The sequence below is a fragment of the Salvelinus fontinalis genome, chromosome 40 (assembly GCF_029448725.1).
Source record: "Salvelinus fontinalis isolate EN_2023a chromosome 40, ASM2944872v1, whole genome shotgun sequence".
Classification (NCBI taxonomy): domain Eukaryota; kingdom Metazoa; phylum Chordata; class Actinopteri; order Salmoniformes; family Salmonidae; genus Salvelinus; species Salvelinus fontinalis.
In genome coordinates this window covers 23856077-23875994 of record NC_074704.1, presented here as the reverse complement: position 1 = coordinate 23875994, position 19918 = coordinate 23856077, and the positions used below count along the sequence as shown (strand labels likewise).

Genomic DNA, 19918 nt, shown 5'->3' with positions numbered 1-19918 from the left:
ACGGCCCATGGCTGGCTGACAGATCTGGCTGCTCATGGCTGGCTAACTGATCTGGCTGCTCATGGCTGGCTGACTGATCTGGCTGCTCATGGCTGGCTGACGGATCTGGCTGCTCATGGCTGGCTGACGGATCTGGCTGCTCATGGCTGGCTGACGGATCTGGCTGCTCATGGCTGGCTGACGGATCTGGCTGCTCATGGCTGGCTGACGGATCTGGCTGCTCATGGCTGGCTGACGGATCTGGCTGCTCATGGCTAGCTGACGGATCTGGCTGCTCATGGCTAGCTGACGGATCTGGCTGCTCATGGCTAGCTGACGGATCTGGCTGCTCATGGCTAGCTGACGGATCTGGCTGCTCATGGCTAGCTGACGGATCTGGCTGCTCATGGCTAGCTGACGGATCTGGCTGCTCATGGCTAGCTGACGGATCTGGCTGCTCATGGCTAGCTGACGGATCTGGCTGCTCATGGCTAGCTGACGGATCTGGCTGCTCATGGCTAGCTGACGGATCTGGCTGCTCATGGCTGGCTGACTGATCTGGCTGCTCCTGTCTGGTTGGCGGCTCTGGCAGATCCTGTCTGGTTGGCGGCTCTGGCAGATCCTGTCTGGTTGGCGGCTCTGGCAGATCCTGTCTGACGGACGGCTCTAGCGGCTCCTGTCTGGCTGGCGGCTCTAGCGGCTCCTGTCTGGCGGACGGCTCAGTGGGCTCATAGCAGACGGGCGGCTTTGCAGGCTCATGGCAGACGGGCGGCTTTGCAGGCTCATTGCAGACGGATGGCTCAGATGGCGCTGGGGAGACGGATGGCTCAGATGGCGCTGGGGAGACGGATGGCTCAGATGGCGCTTGGCAGACGGGCAGTTCAGTCATTGCAGTGCAGACGGCAGACTCCTGCCGGCTGAGGCGCACTGTAGGCCTGGTGCGTGGTGCCGGGACTGGTGGCACCGGGCTGGAGACACGCATCTCAGGGCTAGTGCGGGGAGCAGCAACAGGACGCACAGGACTCTGGGGACACACAGGAGGCTTGGTGCGTGGTTTAGACACTGGTGGTAAAGGGCTGGAGACACGCACCATATAGCTAGTGCGTGGAGGAGGCACTGGTGGTACTGGGTTGGGGCGGGGAGGTGGCGCCGGAAATACCGGACCGTGCAGGCGTACTGGCTCCCTTGAACGCCGAGCCTGCCCAACCTTACCTGGTTCTATGCTCCCCGTCGCCTGACCAGTGCGGGGAGGTGGAATAACCCGCACCGGCCTATGTAGGCGAACCGGGGACACCATGCGTAAGGCTGGTGCCATGTACGCCGGCCCGAGGAGACGCACTGGTGACCAGATGCGTTGGGCCGGCTTCATGACATATGGCTCAACGCTCAGTCTAGCCCGGCCGATACGTGGAGCTGCAATGTACCGAACCGGGCTATGCACGCGTACAGGAGACACCGTGCGCTCTACTGCGTAACACGGTGTCTGCCCGTACTCTCGCTCTCCACGGTAAGTACAGGGAGTAGGCGCAGGTTTCCTACCTGACTTCGCCACACTCCCTTTAAGGCCCCCCCCCAAGAAATTTTTGGGTTGTACTCACGGGCTTCCAGCCTTGTCTCCGTGCTGCCTCCTCATATCGCCTCCTCTCGGCTTTCGCTGCCTCCAGCTCTTCACGAGGGAGGCGATATTCTCCAGGTTGATCCCAAGGCCCCTTACCATCCAGTATCTCCTCCCATGTCCAGAAATCCTTTGTGGTTAGGTCCTGTTGCCGCCTTCCATGCCGCTTGGTCCTATGGTGGGTAATTCTGTCACGATCGTGTGGCGGATTGACGGACCAAAATGCAGCTTTTGGAAAATAAGCCATCTTCTTTATTAAACACAACACGAAGATGAACACGACACAAAAACTCTATACAAAATAACAAAATAACAAAACGACCGTGAAGCTACAAACGTTGTGCACAAACATACAGGCTACTAACGTTCTTACATAGACAATTACCCACAACCAATGAGAGCCTATGGCTACCCTAAATAAGGCTCCCAATCAGAGACAACCGAAATCAGCTGTCTCTAATTGGGAACTCATTCAGGCAACCATAGACTCTCCTAGATAACTAACCACCATAGACAATGCTAAACATCTACACTCAACACAAAACCATATACTACACCCATTAACCCCTTTACCAAATAAACACCCAAAACAACAAAACATAAACATTCCCCATGTCACACCCTGACCTAACTAAAATAATAAAGAAAACAAAGAATAATAAGGCCAGGGCGTGACACACAGCCAGATTCCATAAACAAGTCTAAATAACAGGTTGCGCTGACAAAAAACAAAACATAAGTTAGCGACCTAACAGCTAGACTAGTTTACAATGTCTCACATCTCTGATGAGCACAAGAGACTAATGTAATGCTGTTTAGAAAATAAATATATGTCAGCTAAGCTAACAGCAGCTAACTTGTTTATGATGGCAGCCATGTTTGTTTACGACTTCAATTGTAGCCAGCAAATAGCTTAGCATTAGCTCATCATAATCAGTACAGCATTCAAGTATTTTACACACATCATATGTGTCCATTACAATCTATGCAAGATTCGGAATGCATGATTTGTCACCAGTACTTGAAAACATGTTAATAAAACAGTAAATACATTATGATCCATACATAAAGTTGAAGCCGGAAGTTTGTATACACTTAGGTTGGAGTCATTAAAACTCGTTTTTCAACCACTCCACAAATTTCTTGTTAACAAACTATAATTTTGGCAAGTCGGTTAGGACATCTACTTTGTGCATGACACAAGTAATTTTTCCAACAATTGTTTACAGACAGATTATTTCACTTATAATTCACTGCATCACAATTCCAGTGGGTCAGAAGTTTACATAAGCTAAGTTGACTGTGCCTTTAAACAGCTTGGAAAATTCCAGAAAATTATGTCATGGCTTTAGAAGCTTCTGATAGGCTAATTGACATAATATGAGTCAATTAGAGGTGTACCTGTGGATGTATTTCAAGGCCTACCTTCAAATTCAGTGCCTCTTTGCTTGACATCATGGGAAAATCAAAAGAAATCATCCAAGACCTCAGAAAAAAATTGTAGACCTCCACAAGTCTGGTTCATCCTTAGGAGCAATTTCCAAACGCCTAAAGGTACCACGTTCATCTGTACAAACAATAGTACGCAAGTATAAACACCATTGGACCACGCAGCTGTCATACCGCTCAGGATGGAGACGTGTTCTGTCTCATAGAGATGAACGTACTTTGGTGCGAAAAGTGCAAATCAATCCCAGAACAACAGCAAAGGACCTTGTGAAGATGCTGAAGGAAGCAGGTACAAAAGTATTTATATCCACATAACCTGAAAGGCCCCTCAGCAAGGAAGAAGCCACTTCTCCAAAACCGCCATAGAAAAAGTCAGACTACGGTTTGCAACTGCACATGGGGACAAAGATCGTCTGATGAAACAAAAATAGAACTGTTTGGCCACAATGACCATCGTTATGTTTGGAGGAAAAAGGCGGATGCTTGCAAGCTGAAGAACACCATCCCAACCATGAAGCACGGGGGTGGCAGCATCATGTTGTGGGGGTGCTTTGCTGCAGGAGGGACTGGTGCACTTCACAAAATAGATGGCATCATGAGGCAGGAAAATTATGTGGATATATTGAAGCAACATCTCAAGACATCAGTCAGGAAGTTAAAGCTTGGTCGCAAATGGGTCTTCCAAATGGACAATGACCCCAAGCATACTTCCAAAGTTGTAGCAAAATGGCTTAAGGACAACAAAGTCAAGGTATTGGAATGGCCATCACAGAGCCCTGACCTCAATCCTATTGAAAATTTGTGGGCAGAACTGAAAAAGCATGTGCTAGCAAGGAGACCTACAAACCTGACTCAGTTACACCAGCTCTGTCAGGAGGAATGGGCCAAAATTCACCCAACTTATTGTTGGGAGGTTGTGGAAGGCTACCTAAAACATTTGATCCAAGTTAAACAATTTAACTTCTTGTCAATAGGGGGTGCTGTTAGCACTTTGTAATAATTACGTTCCCAAATTAAACTGCCTCGTACTCAATTCTTGCTCGTACAATATGCATATTATTATTACTATTGGATAGAAAACACTCTCTAGTTTCTAAAACCGTTTGAATTATATCTGTGAGTGAAACAGAACTGGACTTAGAGCAATTTTCCTATGTGGATGTGAGAATGCAGAATTCTGCAAGCTGCTCTGAGATCTGTTTATAAATCTGCCTGTCTTCTATTGGTTGAGATGCACCGCATACGCCTTCCCCTGGATGTTAGCGAATAGTGAGACTTGAAATGGAGTCTCTACGCAGATCTGAAAGGTTATAAATAGCTTGGCAAGGAAGTGTCTGGTCTTTTCCCTCTTCGCTCTGACGCATGGAGGACCTTGGCATATCGTACTAGAACCTTCGGTTATAGCTCTTAGAAATATCCGGCTGTGTTTTTATTCGATATAGGCGTTATAGACATCATAATGTTGTTATTTTAAACCGAATTATATCAGTTTATGTCAGTATATTGCGATTTTCGGGTATTTATTTTTGTGGCGTTCTAGGGAGTTGGGTATCTCTGGCTCACATGCTAATGTTTACTGCTAATTGCAACGTTAAAGACAACATTCTACAACCGAGCAACGATTCTTTTGGACAAAGGACACCTTTCCCAAGATTCTGATGGGAGTTCATCAAAAAGTAAGAACTATTTATGCTGTTAATTCGTTGTTCTGTTGAAAAATGTAAAATGCATAAGCCGCCATTAATTTCAGTGCAGCCTCGCTTTAACGCACGCTGTATGTTGTAGTAACGTCAATTTTAAAAATGTAACACAGCGATTGCATTAAGAACTAATTTATCTTTCATTTGCTGTCAAACCTGTATTTTTTTGTCAAGTTTATGATTATTTATCGATTAGAATAGGTGCCTCTCCCAAGATTTCTCCCGACATTTTCTTGGCAGCTTGGCTACTTTTCTCATTGTATAACCACGATTTGTGCCGCTAAATATGCACATTTTCGAACAAACTCTATATGCATTGTGTAATATGATGTTATAGGACTGTCATCTGAAGAATTCTGAGCAGATCAGTGAAAAACTTTATATATTTTGTTGGTTTATACGTTATCGCTATTTTTGGCTTGAATCAATGCTGTTGTGTGTTTGCTATTGTGGTAAGCTAATATAACGCTATATTGTGTTTTCGCTGTAAAACACTTAGAAAATCTGAAATATTGGCTGGATTCACAAGATCTGTGTCTTTCATTTGCTGTACGCTGTGTATTTTTCATAAATGTTTTATGACGAGTATTTAGGTAATACACGATGGTCTCTGTAGTTATTCTAGTTGCTTTGGTGAGAGTTGTGATGGTGGCTGCAATGGTAAACTATGATTTATACCTGAAATATGCAAATTTTTCTAACAAAACATATGCTATACAATAAATATGTTATCAGACTGTCATCTGATGAAGTTGTTTCTTGGTTAGTGGCTATTTATATCTTTATTTGGTCGAATTTGTGATAGCTACTGATGCAGTAAAAAAATGGTGGAGTAAAAAAAGTGGTGTCTTTTGCTAACGTGGTTAGCTAATAGATTTACATATTGTGTCTTCCCTGTAAAACATTTAAAAAATCAGAAATGATGGCTGGATTCACAAGATGTGTATCTTTCATCTGGTGTCTTGGACTTGTGATTTATTGATATTTAGATGCTAGTATTTACTTGTGACGCTATGCTAGGCTATGCTAGTCAGCTTTTTTACTGATGGGGGTGCACCCGGATCCGGGTTTGGGAGGAATTAGAGGTTAAAGGCAATGCTACCAAATATTAATTGAGGGTATATAAACTTCTGACCCACTGGGAATATGATGAAAGAAATCAAAGCTGAAATAAATCATTCTCTCTACTATTTTTCTGACATTTCACATTCTTAAAATAAAGTGGTGATCCTAACAGGGAATTTTTACTAGGATTAAATGTCAGGAATTGTGAAAAACTGAGTTTAAATGTATTTGGCTAAGGTGTATGTAAACTTCCGACTTCATCTGTACACGTGGTGCGCTACAGCAGAAACGACAACACGATATCCAGAAAATAAGCCACTTACTTTGATAGGAACGCATACATGTCCAATTTGTAAGACAAATTGTGCAAGGCCTGTTCTGACTAGAGATGCGCAATGTCATCATCCTTGAGCTGGGGAAACACTCAGGAAGTACTTGGGCTCACGTTGAAGTTGAAGAGAGAAGTTTGTCCGCTCAGTAAAGCCTCAAACATAAATTGTCCGCACGAGTGAAATGGGCTACTTCTTATACAAATTAACGAGGAGGCGGAACACACCTCAATTCAAACTGTTGTTAGAAAATAGACACGACCCCCCCATCTTGGGAAAAATATGATTTGTCCCCCCCAATATATCACTGTAAACATAACTATGTAATTTCAATAATATTAATAATACGCAATGAAAGCACTTGTGCTGATTATAGACACTTAATAGCGCATTTAAATTTCAAAAGATTGCGACCCCCCCCGCCCTTTGCCTCACAATGGTTTGATCCACTGCCAGTTCTTTAGCTGGCAAGGTAATAAAGGGTTCGTATCTACTGTCCGAAAGGGACATGTACGTAACTGACGTGAGGTTAATTCAGTCAATCCATAGCAATGTTATTTATTTATTTTTATGTTGGCAGGGTTCACACACTAGTTGAATTTGCAGAGCTAGCGCGCAAACTAAAGCAAACATTAACTATCAAGCTAGCTAGTACCTATTCCATTTATGTGGCGTCGTCAAAGATGGAATCTTTGCTATCGTCAGTTTATTCCAAGATCAGCATGCAGCTGTAGTGCTTCGACGTCCCTGTGATAAGGTTAGCAATAAACTGAAGTCCGAACTGAACAGAACAGAACTACACTCTCTTCTACCATTGTCTTAAATATATATAATGGTCTCGTTGCAAAAGATAAATTGTCGCTAGTGAACTTTTTTTATTTTATTTTATTTCACCTTTATTTAACCAGGTAGCAAAGATTATAGCAAACACACAGAAACGGAATTGGTGCTCGCTAGCTTTACAAATTCAGCTATTGTTGGAAGCCAGCCAATATGAAACAAACTATTTAAATTACAAAAGGTTGCCGCATGTGTTGTGTAAATGTCTGTGTGTGCAGCTAGGCCAGCCAGCCAGCCAGGTAGAAATATGGCAGAAAAAAGTAAGAAGACGGACATCAGAGTATTTGTCAGTACACCAAAACGCATAGTAAGAACTCTAGTATCCTAATATCTCAAAGACTAGTTGATAAAATGTTCATAAGAAAAAAGTGAAATGCTAATGGAAATGTTTCACAATGATGTCATTAGGCAGAGCAGGCAACAGATGGCACACAGACAGCAGAGCTGGGGACAGATGGGCAGGGACAGATTGGCAGACAGGGAGTCTCAGGTAAGTTGTTGAGTCTTTGTTTGGCAACATTATGAAAGGTTCTCAATTTTTTTGACTTGTAAAATAGGGACATAATTGGAAAATGCCATGGATACCCCCACTCTCAACTTAAACTGGTGACTAAACTAAGATTTGTTTACGGCAATGGTATTGCTGTTGTGATTAATTGTGTAGTTTTGGGTACCGGTAGTTAGGAGTACGGCAAACACCTTATTTATTTTCTAGGAGACAGACTGAGTCAGTTAGGGTGGTGAAAGGGAAAGAGCCAGGGAGAGAGACTTCAGAGGACAGTGTCACAGCCACGGCAGGACCAAGTGTCACCCTTGTTGCCAGCAGCACCAGTATAGGGGACAGTGGCACAGCATTGTCCAGTTACCACAGTGATGGCACAAAACCATATCAGCCACACCCACAATTTATAGAACCGCAAACTCTTGCCAACAGAGTGTTGACGTTTCAAGAGAGATGGTTTCGCGATTTCCCCTGGCTACATTATAATCCATCAATAAAAGGAGTGTTGTGTTTTCACTGTAGCCAAGGGTTTTCAAGCCAGCCATCTTTTGGCCAAAGAGCTGATGCTGCCTTCATTAGTGCAGGATTTAGGAACTGAAGAAAAGGCATTGAAAAATTCACAGCACATCAAAATTGCCAAACCCACCGCCACTTTGTAATTGTAACAGCACACCAGCTAAATCCAATCAGTGTCCAGTTATGTCCAGCGCGTGGGGTAAACAGCAGGATGACGCAAGGCATTGCTTGATGAAAATTGTTAGTTCGGTGCGGCATGTAGTAAGACAGGGACAAGCCTTTAGAGGCCACACAGATGACAGTGGGAATTTATACCAGATTTTGAAACTTAGGGCAGAAGAGGATGATCCCATTTTACTGAAGTGGTTAACAGAGCGTACCACAATGTACACAGGCCCCAAAGCACAGAATGAAATTCTGAACATCATGGCCAATAGTCATTCGAGGCATTGCAGCTGAGATTAGGTCTCTTCCGATTGTACAATTTTCATTAATTGTTGATGGTACTCAAGATGTCTCTGTTGCTGAACAGGAGAATGTCTGTCTGCGTTATGTTGACCATGACCTTGTCCCTCACAAGGAGTTTATTGGGCTATACAGGGTGTCGGAGACAACATGCGAGGGCATTGCGAAAGTGCCAACTGATGTGTTGTTGAGGAAACCCGCAAACATATGCTCGGTTCTTTTGTTCAGTAGTGTGTATAGCAGTGGTTCTCAACCTTTTTGGGGTACTAGAACCCCTGCATATTTTGAGGCAAGGCAGGCAAGGTTTTGAGCGGTCCTCAGGGACCTCCACCCCCTCTATATTATATGTAAAGTTACTGGAAACCTTGTGGTACTGACTACATTCATTACACTTTTTTTATTTCACGGACCCCTTGCAATTAGTCCATGGACCCCTGTTTGAGAACCCATGGTGTAATTGATAGTTGTTCTTTTGTGTAGTAGTTTTCAGTACACTTACAAATGATTTATTTCATGTTATTTTATTTAAAATTGCATACTTTGTGCGACATACTTGTCCATAGCTGCTGTTTGAAGAGTTGAGACACTGACTGAAGGATATTTTGGTTGATTTATTTGGGTTTTTCATTGAAGTAGTTATTTTGCTTTTAGAACTGTACTTATTTTAAGCTTTTTGTTCTTGCAAAGATATTGTAGACTCAGGCCAGGTGGACATATTTAATGACTATATAAATGTATCAGAAAAAGTCAAATTAAAAGGTCAATTCAATACGGAGACCAACTTTGTGATGGTTCTCAATGGAGATTCTTTTAGATGTGATCACACCATGTTCATTGTATTTATGAAAACTACACCCATACAGTGTACAGTACCATTGTCACCTACTGACCTTTCTTGATATTGCTGGTTGTAAGTACGAATACCTGCATACATACTGGACTGGTAAGGAGCACTGCTATAACTATTATTAGTAGTAGAATTATAATGATTTAAACATTTGAACAAGTTGGGAAAACCCTTCAGTTAACTACTGTACCTATCAATTATCCAGTTGTAGGAATTATGGTTCCTCAATATACATTTAACAACGTATGCTATGTGTTACAGCACTACTTTTGGTGTCCCCCTCAGGAATTGCTCTTGAGAAAATTTTATGTAATTGTCCCCTCCAAGGTTGATCTCAGATTTTCGCCCCTGCCTATTGATAATTAACAGGCAGGTGCCTTGGTTTGAGGGCAGCGCGGGTAACTGTCCTGTTGAGAGCATTCTGACAACACGACCATGAAAAGACTCACGCAGGGTCTTAGAGATATTTAGGGTTAGAGATATTTGGAACTCACGCGTGAAATGGTTAAAACTCAAATACACTCAGCAACAAAAGAGTGATAGAATTAAGATCCAGTCAGTGGAGTCAGAAGGTCAATAAATATTGAATTGGTTAGAATATTGAACACTTTGGAGATGTCAATCCTGTCCATTGCAGAGCCCACAGAAGGCCATTGCATTGAACATTCTAATTTAGAACAGTATGATTTCATTGCATCATAACAATGAATGATATTACTGGTATTCCAAACATGTCATTAAACATTGTTGTGGTCAGTTTCCCAGGCAACACATTTCAAATTCCTGGATTCTGAAGACAAGAACCTAATTTAAAACATTTTATCATGAAGAGAAAAGGTGTGAGCAAAGGTTTGTGGTGGTTCTTCAGCATTTTCATGTGTGGTGGCTCTACAGACATTGTGGATTCTACCCACCTTTACAGCAAAAGACAGAAGACCACCCACCCAAAACCAGACCATGTACAACATTTTGACAATATCAGCTATGTGAGACAGACTAAAGAAGAAGCCAAATCAGATTACAAGTCTTTTGGCGATGGACCAACGCACAACCTCCTTGGACTGGCGAACCTGAGGGTGTCAATGTCCACCTTGTCCATGGATAGTTGCAAAGATGACCTGATCATTGATCCTGTTGACTCTTGGGATTCTCAACCCTACTACCCCAAGAAACCATGGATGTCCTTCGATGAGATACAGGCGTACTCAGCAGAGACATCCTGGCCTTACTTCCCGTGGCAGATCGTGCCTCCTTCACCCCCTTTGCAGAGGAGAGCCTCCAGCATGTGGAGATATATGGAGAAGGCCCGTTCATCTAGCCCTGAGCTGCAGACTCCCACCCCAGAGGAGAGAAGCAGCTTCCTCCAGGAGAGCCGTTTATGTAAATATATGTCTTTGTCCTCCACATCCTCCATGAGCCAGAACACTGTCTCTCCCTGTGGGGGAGTATGAGATGGAAGAGAAGTAGATCAGTTGCCAGAAGAGCCAGGCTAAGGGCCAGGATGTGGCCCACCTTACTGATGCCATCCAGCAGTGACGTGCAGAAAAAATAACTGTAACAGGCAGGCCACAATAAATAATCAATAAGAATTTTGTCATCTTCATGTTTTTTCTGCATGATTAAATCGATTTCTGAACTAATACTTCCCAAATTTGCTGTGATCTGGTACAGCTCGCTCCTGCCTATGGATGTCACACGTCATCTGTTGCCTTTTGGTGGTTACGTTTGTTTTACGGCTAGTTAAAGTAAGCTGATCAAGACTGTTGTGCTCTTCCGTGTTCTGCAGAAGAAGGTGATGGATATGGGTGTCTGCCGTATCTGTATCAGCGACACAATGAAAGCACTGGAACAGCAGCAACAAGACTTAGTGATAGTTTCTATGAGCGTTTTGAGCAGAAATGCAATGAACTGGGTCTGGCAGAAAGCGAAACTCATTGTAGCCCAAACAGCCAATCAGAATAGAGAGGGGGCAAATCTACTACAACCTACTGGACAATATCAATGTTCATGTTGTGCTGGGGCCAATTAAAGGCCACTGTAAAATGTGCAGTTTTGTCACACAACACAATGCCACAGATGTCTCAAGTTTTGAGGGATCGTCCAATTGGCATGCTGAGTGCAGGAATGTCTAACAGAGCTGCTGCCAGAGAATTAAATGTTCATTTCTACCATAAGCCGCCTCCAACGTTGTTTTAGAGAATTTGGCAGTACGTCCAACCAGCCTTACAACCACAGATCACGTGTATGGCGTCGTGTGGGCGAGCGGTTTTCTGTGGTCAACGTTGTGAACAGAATGCCCTATGGTGGCATGGGGTTATGGTATGGTTAGGCATAAGCTGCGGACAAGGAACACAATTTAATTTTATCGATGACAATTTGAATGCACAGAGATACCGTGACGAGATCCTGAGGCCGATTGTCATGTCATTCATTCACCGCCGTCAACTCAACTCATTTGTAATGTTTCTAAAATCTCCTATGGGAAAAAGATTGGAACCATTTCTGTGTTTGACTTGCTAGGTTTTATGGGTATTATGACATGTCCACTGTGGGGCTCAATAGTCAGCCTCAGACCTCACCGCACATCACTGCCATCCAGGGACAGCTATTTAATTGTGGTCCTAGACTGATTTCTAAATCAAGCGCTATTACCGTTATGAAGTATGTAAGAAAGTACTGTGAGTTTTTCCGTTCTCACACTAGTAAGGAACAGAAAAGGTATGTTACCTTTCCTTGGATGAGATCTGACTGCTTCTGTAGCCATCAGATGGTAGTTACTTATTAAATCTAACAGACAGACAGACCTTTAACCTGTCTGGGAACCCCTCGCCAACAGCCAATGAAATTGCAGGGCACCAAATTCAATCAACAGAAATCTCATAATTCAAATTTCTCAAACATACAAGTATTAGACACCATTTTAAGATAAAATTCTCGTTAATCAAACCACAGTGTCCGATTTTAAAAAGGCTTTTCGGCGAAAACAGAACATATCATTATGTTAGGTCAGCAACTAGTCACAGAAAACATACAGCGATTTTCCAACCAAAGAGAGGAGTCACAAAAAGCAGAAATAGAGAAAATGTATCACTAACCTTTGATATTCTTCATCAGATGACACTCCCGGGACAACATGTTACACAATGCATGTATGTTTTGTTCGATCAAGTTCATATTTATATCCAAATAATACAATAAATAGTCCTATAATTCCTATAATAACTACAAAAGTCAAATAAAGAACAGAGCAGCAGCAAATGATGAGTGTAAAAGTGTGTGTGTGAGTGTGTGTAATGTGTGTGTGTGTGTGTTTGGGTTGTGGCGGTCTGCGTGTGTGTGTGTGTGTGTGTGTGTGTGTGTGTGTGTGTGTGTGTGTGTGTGTGTGTGTGTGTGTGTGTGTGTGTGTGTGTGTGTGTGTGTGTGTGTGTGTGTGTGTGTGTGTGTGTGTGTGTGTGTGTGTGTGTGTGTGTGCTCGTATATGTAGTGTACAGTATGTGAATGTGTGCTTGTTTTGTGTGGGAGTGTCAATGTAGTGTGTGTGAGTGCGTATGTATATGGTTTGTATATACAGTCTAGTGAGTGTGCGTAGGGTCAGTGCAGGTAGTTTGGGTACCCTTAATTGACTATTTAGCAGTCTTATGGCTTGCGGGTAGAAGCTGTCTCGGAGCCTGTTGGTCCGAGAGCCGATGCTTCGGTGCAGCTGTAGAACTTTTTGAGGATGCAAGGGCCCATGCCAAATCTTTTCAGCCTGCTGAGGGGGAAGAGGCAATGCCATGCCCTCTTCACAACTGTGCGGGTGTGTGAGGACCCTGTTAGGTCCTTAGTGATGTGGACATCAAGGAACTTGAAGTCAAGGAACTTGACTCATCAACGTTGGTGATCATGCCTACCAACTTCGTGTCGTCAGCAAACTTGATGATGGTGTTGGAGTCATGCATGGCCACGCAGTCGTGGGTGAAAAGGGAGTACAGGAGGGGACTAAGTACAAACCCCAGAGGGGCACTCGTATTCAGGGTCAGTGTGGCGGAGGTGTTGTTGTATACCCTCAGCATCTGGGGCCGGCGCGTCAGGAAGTCCAGGATCCAGTTGCAGAGGGAGGTGTTCAATCCCAGTGTCTCCAGCTTGGGGATGAGTTTGGAGGGGACTATGGTGTTGAACGCTGAGCTGTAGTCTATGAACAGAATTCTCATATAGTTATTTCCCCTCTTGTCCAGGTGGGAGAGGGCAGTGTGAAGTGCACTAAGATTGCGTCATCTGAGGATCTGTTGGGGAGGTATGCGAATTGGAGCATAATTTATTGATGAGGATGAAGAGGGTGATTGAATTTAGAACAATAGTGTAAGAATTGCTATTCCTCTGTCCTGCACGCACACCCTGAAAAATGGGAGACCTATGAGGCGGCGGTGGGCTTTTGGTTTCTCTCCCTCTAAAAACAGAAATAAATCATTCTAAATAACAAACTGGCTTTATTTACAAATTAGTAATAATGTCTCACTCCATGTTCAAGAATGGCCTTTTTCTCGCTCACTTTAGGTTATTTGAAAACAAAAGCAATTATTATTATTAATTAATTCAGAATTATATAAAAGCATAGATATTCTCACAGATCATAACGAAAAATGTCCCTTAGAGATTAATTTAGAATCCTCCAACCCTCTAAATCGAATTATTGGCGGAGAGTCACGTCATAGAATATCTATTTTTCCGATATACTGTAGGCCTATCGTAGGCAACATGAGTCTCACTATTGTTGAGTAATGTGCTGTTAAAATTGGTGTAGGTCTTATTTATTTAAAAAGCATATTGAAGTTAGAAGCAATAGGATTTGAAGCAATAGCCTACCCGCTGTGGTCAACTATTTCAGCACCGTTTCGCACTGCTCTGAGACAAGCATGGGGACTGGTCTTGATAAATCAATGAGATTTTTATTTTCACTGAATCTCCATTTGGGTATTGGTTAGACTACAATTAGGGTGTGGAAATGTTATGCTCTTAGTACTGTAGCCTACTCCCAGCCATCACATTATACAGCGCCATATTTTCCTAACGGAAACCCTGAAGGTTTCGTTTTTCTTGGAATAGAAACACTATAATATTAATCAAATTAATTAGGCAACATTTCTTAAAATCAATCCCATATACTATGTTCTTACAAAAAAAATATATTTTAAATTCTCTACTACAGCCAATATTGAAGGTTATCAAATGCTTTTTAAATATGCCCTCTGGTGATCAAACTAGCACTAACTAGCATTAATGGTAACAATGGCTGACAATTTACCCTTTCCCACGTACCATCACAAGGGTGTGATCGTTCTACAGTGGTCCCTGAAGTATACGATCACACCCTTGTGATTAGAACGCTTATTTAGAACGGTCAGTTTCGAATGACTCAACAGTCAGCATTGTAGCTGGCCACACTTTTTTCAGAAACTATTTACACAAACACAGTCCTTACAAAGTTATGTCCAGAATGTGAGCAGTTTATTTTTGGATGCAATGTTCAGATATTCACGGAAGTATCTATAGCATAACACAATCATCTAAACCGTAAAAATGTAGGCTGCATTTGTCCTAGCGCTAACTGAGGAAAGATTGATGCAAAACAAGCGGTCATATTTTCTAACTCTCGGCTGACATAAACTACAATATTAATAGCAATTACTATTTATAATGAATCACATCACGGGTGAGCTCACCATTGATCGAAATAATGAATTAAAGTAAAACACTTTCTAGAAATCGAAAGTAATCCGACGATGATTAGTTTCAGTACGCAGCCATGCTTTTTTTCCTCACAGAAACCAAAGATAATAAGAGAAGACAAGATGAGTTTGGTCTGTTTATAGTATGCATGTTGAAGGGGTGTGTCATCTACCATCGCTCACATCCCACCATTCACTTCCTGAAGTTCTCAAAAAATGAGTGAACCCTTACTCACCTCATTTTGTTATAGCATTTTTGGTCCGACAGACGATTACGTGAAACCCAGAATGCATTGTATATCAACAAACATGGCTCCACACATAGCTGGAATTAGCTTAGCTCATCATAATCAGTACAACCTTCAAAAAAGTATTTTACACACATAGTATGTGCCCATTACAATCTATGCAAGAATCCGAATGCATGATTTATCACCGGAACTTGAAAAACATGTGAATAAAACAGTAAATATATCAATAATTACCACACAAAACATTTTCTAATAGTGATTTATTGATACAAATGGCGTGTGCAGGCAGTCAATCACGTAACCTCTCACTCCCACTCTGAGCCATTCAGTGTTGTTGTTTATGTATGTAGCTAGTGAGCTAAGCTGTAGCATTGACAATGTCTGAAAGTCAGAATTCTGACAATGAGTCTGAAAGTCAGGAATCAGATTCTGACAGTGAGGAGCTGCCCCCCAGCCATTGAGAACCCTGAATCTGAGGACCCGTTGTCCACTGACAAAGTCCCAGTTCCCTTTGAAGATGTTGGTGGTGATGGAGGCAGACCGGCAGTGGATGAAGTACAGGAGTTCTGTGGTAGCTGGAAGGCCGCCAGCCATTTCACCCCTCCTGGCCCTGCTGTTTGCTTTGATGAGTCCCAGTCTGGAGTGCAACGCCCCTTGCCATTTCCATCTGAGGCAGAGTGCTTCAAGTTGTTTCTGACAGAGGAGCTGGTGGGAGACATAGCAGAGACCAATCGCTATGCCTTGGAGCTACAGGAGAAGAGAGAGCCAGGAGTGGGGGGGACAATCACAATTCGTGAAATGTATACCGTCCTGGTGACAGTCCTTCTCATGGGGATAGTAAAGAAGAACTCCCTAAGAGAATACTGGAGCACAGATCCTATGTTTGCAACTCCCTTCTTTGTCACCCTCTTTTCCCAAGACTGCTGCTTCCTAGCTCTGCTGCGATGACTGCATTTCATCAACAATGCTACTGCCATCCTAAATGACCCGTTATACAAAATAAGAAATGTTAACACCTGGCAGTAAAGTGTGCATGACAAACGAGACATCCGTGTCCTCTCCACTGTCCATACAGCAACCATGTCGGCCACAGGGAATGTGGACCACCTGACGGGAGAGAGAAATATCAAACCAGACTGCGTGCTTGACTATAACCTCAAAATGGGGGCAGTGGATAAGGTGGACATGATAAACAGCTTTGTGGAATGCACTCAGAAAACGACAAAGTGGTATAAGAAGATATTTTTCAATTTTTCCAGGGTAGCTTCAAAATACAACAAGCCAATACTTCTCTGACACAATTAGCATTGTTTTAAAGAGCTAATATAAGAATGTAACTTTACATTAACGTTACTGCGTCTCACAGTACGGACATTGCAATTTATTGCCCTGGCCACATCTGCAGTCCTCATGCCTCCTTGCAGCATGCCTAAGGCACGTTCACGCAGATGAGCAGGGACCCTGGGCATCTTTCTTTTGGTGTTTTTCAGAGTCAGTAGAAAGGTCTCTTTAGTGTCCTAAGTTTTCATAACTGTGACCTTAATTGCCTACCGTCTGTAAGCTGTTAGTGTCTTAACGACCGTTCCACAGGTGCATGTTCATTAATTGTTTATGGTTCATTGAACAAGCATGGGAAACAGTGTTTAAACCATTTACAATGAAGATCTGTGAAGTTATTTTGATTTTTGCAAATTATCTTTGAAAGACGGTCCTGCTGCGCCTTCTTCACAATGCTGTCTGTGTGGGTGGACCAATTCAGTTTGTCCGTGATGTGTACACCGAGGAACTTAAAACTTTCCACCTTCTCCAATACTGTCCCATCGATGTGGATAGGGGGGTGCTCCCTCTGCTGTTTCCTGAAGTCCACAATCATCTCCTTTGTTTTGTTGACGTTGAGTGTGAGGTTATTTTCCTGACACCACACTCCGAGGGCCCTCACCTCCTCCCTGTAGGCTGTCTCGTCGTTGTTGGTAATCAAGCCTACCACTGTAGTGTCGTCCGCAAACTTGATGATTGAGTTGGAGGCGTACATGGCCACGCAGTCGTGGGTGAACAGGGAGTACAGGAGAGGGCTCAGAACGCACCCTTGTGGGGCCCCAGTGTTGAGGATCAGCGGGGTGAAGATGTTGTTACCTACGATCACCACCTGGGGGCGGCCCGTCAGGAAGTCCAGGACCCAGTTGCACAGGGCGGGGTCGAGACCCAGGGTCTCGAGCTTGATGACGAGTTTGGAGGGTACTAGGTTCAGGACCTCATATTGAAGCTTATAGAGACCTCAACAGATGCATAGAACAATCTTAAAAGTATCTACTTTGGTTTAGATACAAGCATCATGAAACCTCTAACACAATAAATACTTGGTGACTTGGTTAAAATACGTTTTTTGGACCTAACTTGCTTACAACTTTTTCCATGTCATTTCTTCCTTCACAGACCATGAAATGAGCTCTTCCTAAATATTTGGTCAAATTATTCATTTTGTGTATGGTTTCCTAGAAACAAGTGTGGCTCAACTTACCTCTTTAGCTTAATTTCTGCCACTCTGCCCTAATATTGGGCAAATTAATGAATTCTCAAATAAGTTCAATACATTTTAGAATATTGTTGAATTCCGTTTTAATGTCTGGATTCTGTGACTCGGTATGTGTTTTCCACAACGTGGATTCTATTGGGCCCTACTGTCCTAAAAACTGCTTTAATTCTTTTCTCATCTCTCTCACTCAGTAGCATTATCAACCACACAGCGCTACTATGTGTGTCTCTCCCCTCTATCATAGACAGTTCCAATCATGCATCGAAATACTTGTCAAATCGGACAAACACACCAAATGTGTTTTTTTGTGCAGTAATATTGTAGTAATGAGTACTAGTGTGTTTTAGCTGTGGAGCTGTGGATTGATTATGTGTGTTTGTGTGGGTATCTGTCCCTGTGGTGCACCGCTACTGAGAGCTGAGTGGATTGGACTTGAGGGCTGTGTGAGTGTATGGTCAAGGTCAGCGTGTGGAGTAAGGGTCAGAAGACTATCGGGGGGAGCCGTCAAGCTCAGATCAGTCCCTGGAGCTGACACTGACCCACCCTCTATCCATACACCCCTCCTCCTGTAGGGTGGAAGCACCCAGCCTCATGTACAAACGGTTACCAAAGGTTGAGATCATCAACTAACATAAGTGAGGGCAGGGACATTTCCCTGTTTACAGTCAACTCTGATAACTGATAAATGCAATGGCTTGGGACAGTTGTGACAGTTTGCACTAAACCGGAACATGCAGTTAGTTATCAGAGGCAATTAAAAATGATGCAATTGAATTGGGACGAGGAGCTATATTGCACTTTTTTAACAGTGTATCTAAAGTGCACTTGTCAGGAGTCGACTGTGATGCAAGATGACACAATTTAATTTTCCATTTAGAATTTGTGAGTTCATTTTCAGCTAAAGTTCTTGGATTTGTTGGCCATCAGACGTATAAACAAATTGTGTGACTCCATTCTTGCTTATAAGACGCTTATATGATAAGCTCAGGCTGTGCCATGCACACAGCGTAAAGAGAGCCAGCCAAGGTCAACATTGATAACTATGGCCCGCGGTAGTCGACTGAAAATGGAAGGGTGTGACATATGTCTGGTCTAATTAGCTTTGTTTGCGCCCTACTAAGTCCCCTGTCGTTGCGATGCTAAGAGCCTGCTCTCTGAACTCTCCCTGCAGTAGCAGCAAAGCTGAAGATTAGCGCCGAGCCTGTCTAGCCGTGGAGAGTTGAGCTTTTTACTCTCCGCCTGATGGATTTGTGTGACCGGTCACTCTAGCGTCCTGCTGCACTATGTAACCGAAGCTAACACGCGTTCTACACTATTACTATTATTGTATTAATCTGTATCTTCAGTTGCAAGTCTTAAGAAAGTTACAGTGTATGACTGGCAAGCAAAGCCAGGATAGCAGTTTAGCTGTCGCGTTCGATAGGCGCCACAGGTCACAGAGTGAGTAATCAATGTGGTTTGTCATCTGCTCTTTGGAGACCCATCAATCTTGGTTGTTGTGTCTGTTTGTTTGTTTAGTCTGTCTCTCTCTTACTGACTAATATCCGCCTATGGTACCTGTAGCACACTGCTCGATAATCTCAATGTGAGTAATCGATGTGTTGTATCGTGTGCTTTGGAGACACAGCAATCTCCGTTGTTGTGTCTGTTGTTTGTTAAGTCTCGCTCACAGGCTCGTATTGATTCATATACTGTTCTAGACGCACCTGTTATGTCTGTTGTGTCTGCTCTGCGTGGCTGTTTGACCCTGACAAAAGTTCTTGTCTGCTGTTTTTCTGTTTTTGTCTGCAGGTTGAGTGGGGCGTTGTGAGCGACAGGATGACCAGTCTCTGAGGAAAAAGGAGCAGACTCTGAGGAAAAAGGAGACAGAGGAGTGAGTGTTCACCGTGGGAGAGCTCTTCATCAGTCTACCCCCCCCCCTCCCCCCCTGACAGCTGCACCAATGTTCTCTCCCGACCAGGAAAACATGTCCACCACCCCAGCCACCACCAAAGTGCCAGTCAAATACGGAGAGCTCATTGTTCTGGGGTAAGAGGGGGTTTAATTGCATTTGGTTGCTTATGTACAGTACATAGACCAGAGTTATCCCAATCTGATACTAGTGAGGGCGTGGGCGGGCAAG

General features: G+C 43.3%; 1 protein-coding gene across 2 annotated transcripts in view; it reads left to right on the top strand.

Annotated features, from left to right (window-relative positions):
- The window catches only part of LOC129839262 (E3 ubiquitin-protein ligase pellino homolog 1-like), a 48586-nt gene that overhangs the window by 10563 nt on the left and 18105 nt on the right, over positions 1–19918 (top strand). The window contains exon 2 of one of the 2 annotated variants that reach the window (XM_055906571.1): positions 19588–19824. In XM_055906571.1, coding sequence (XP_055762546.1) covers positions 19739–19824 — 86 coding nt within the window. In that variant the 5' untranslated portion in view covers positions 19588–19738. Of the gene's footprint in view, positions 1–19587; positions 19825–19918 lie in introns of those variants that run through there. The other variant, XM_055906570.1, reaches the window with a different exon arrangement.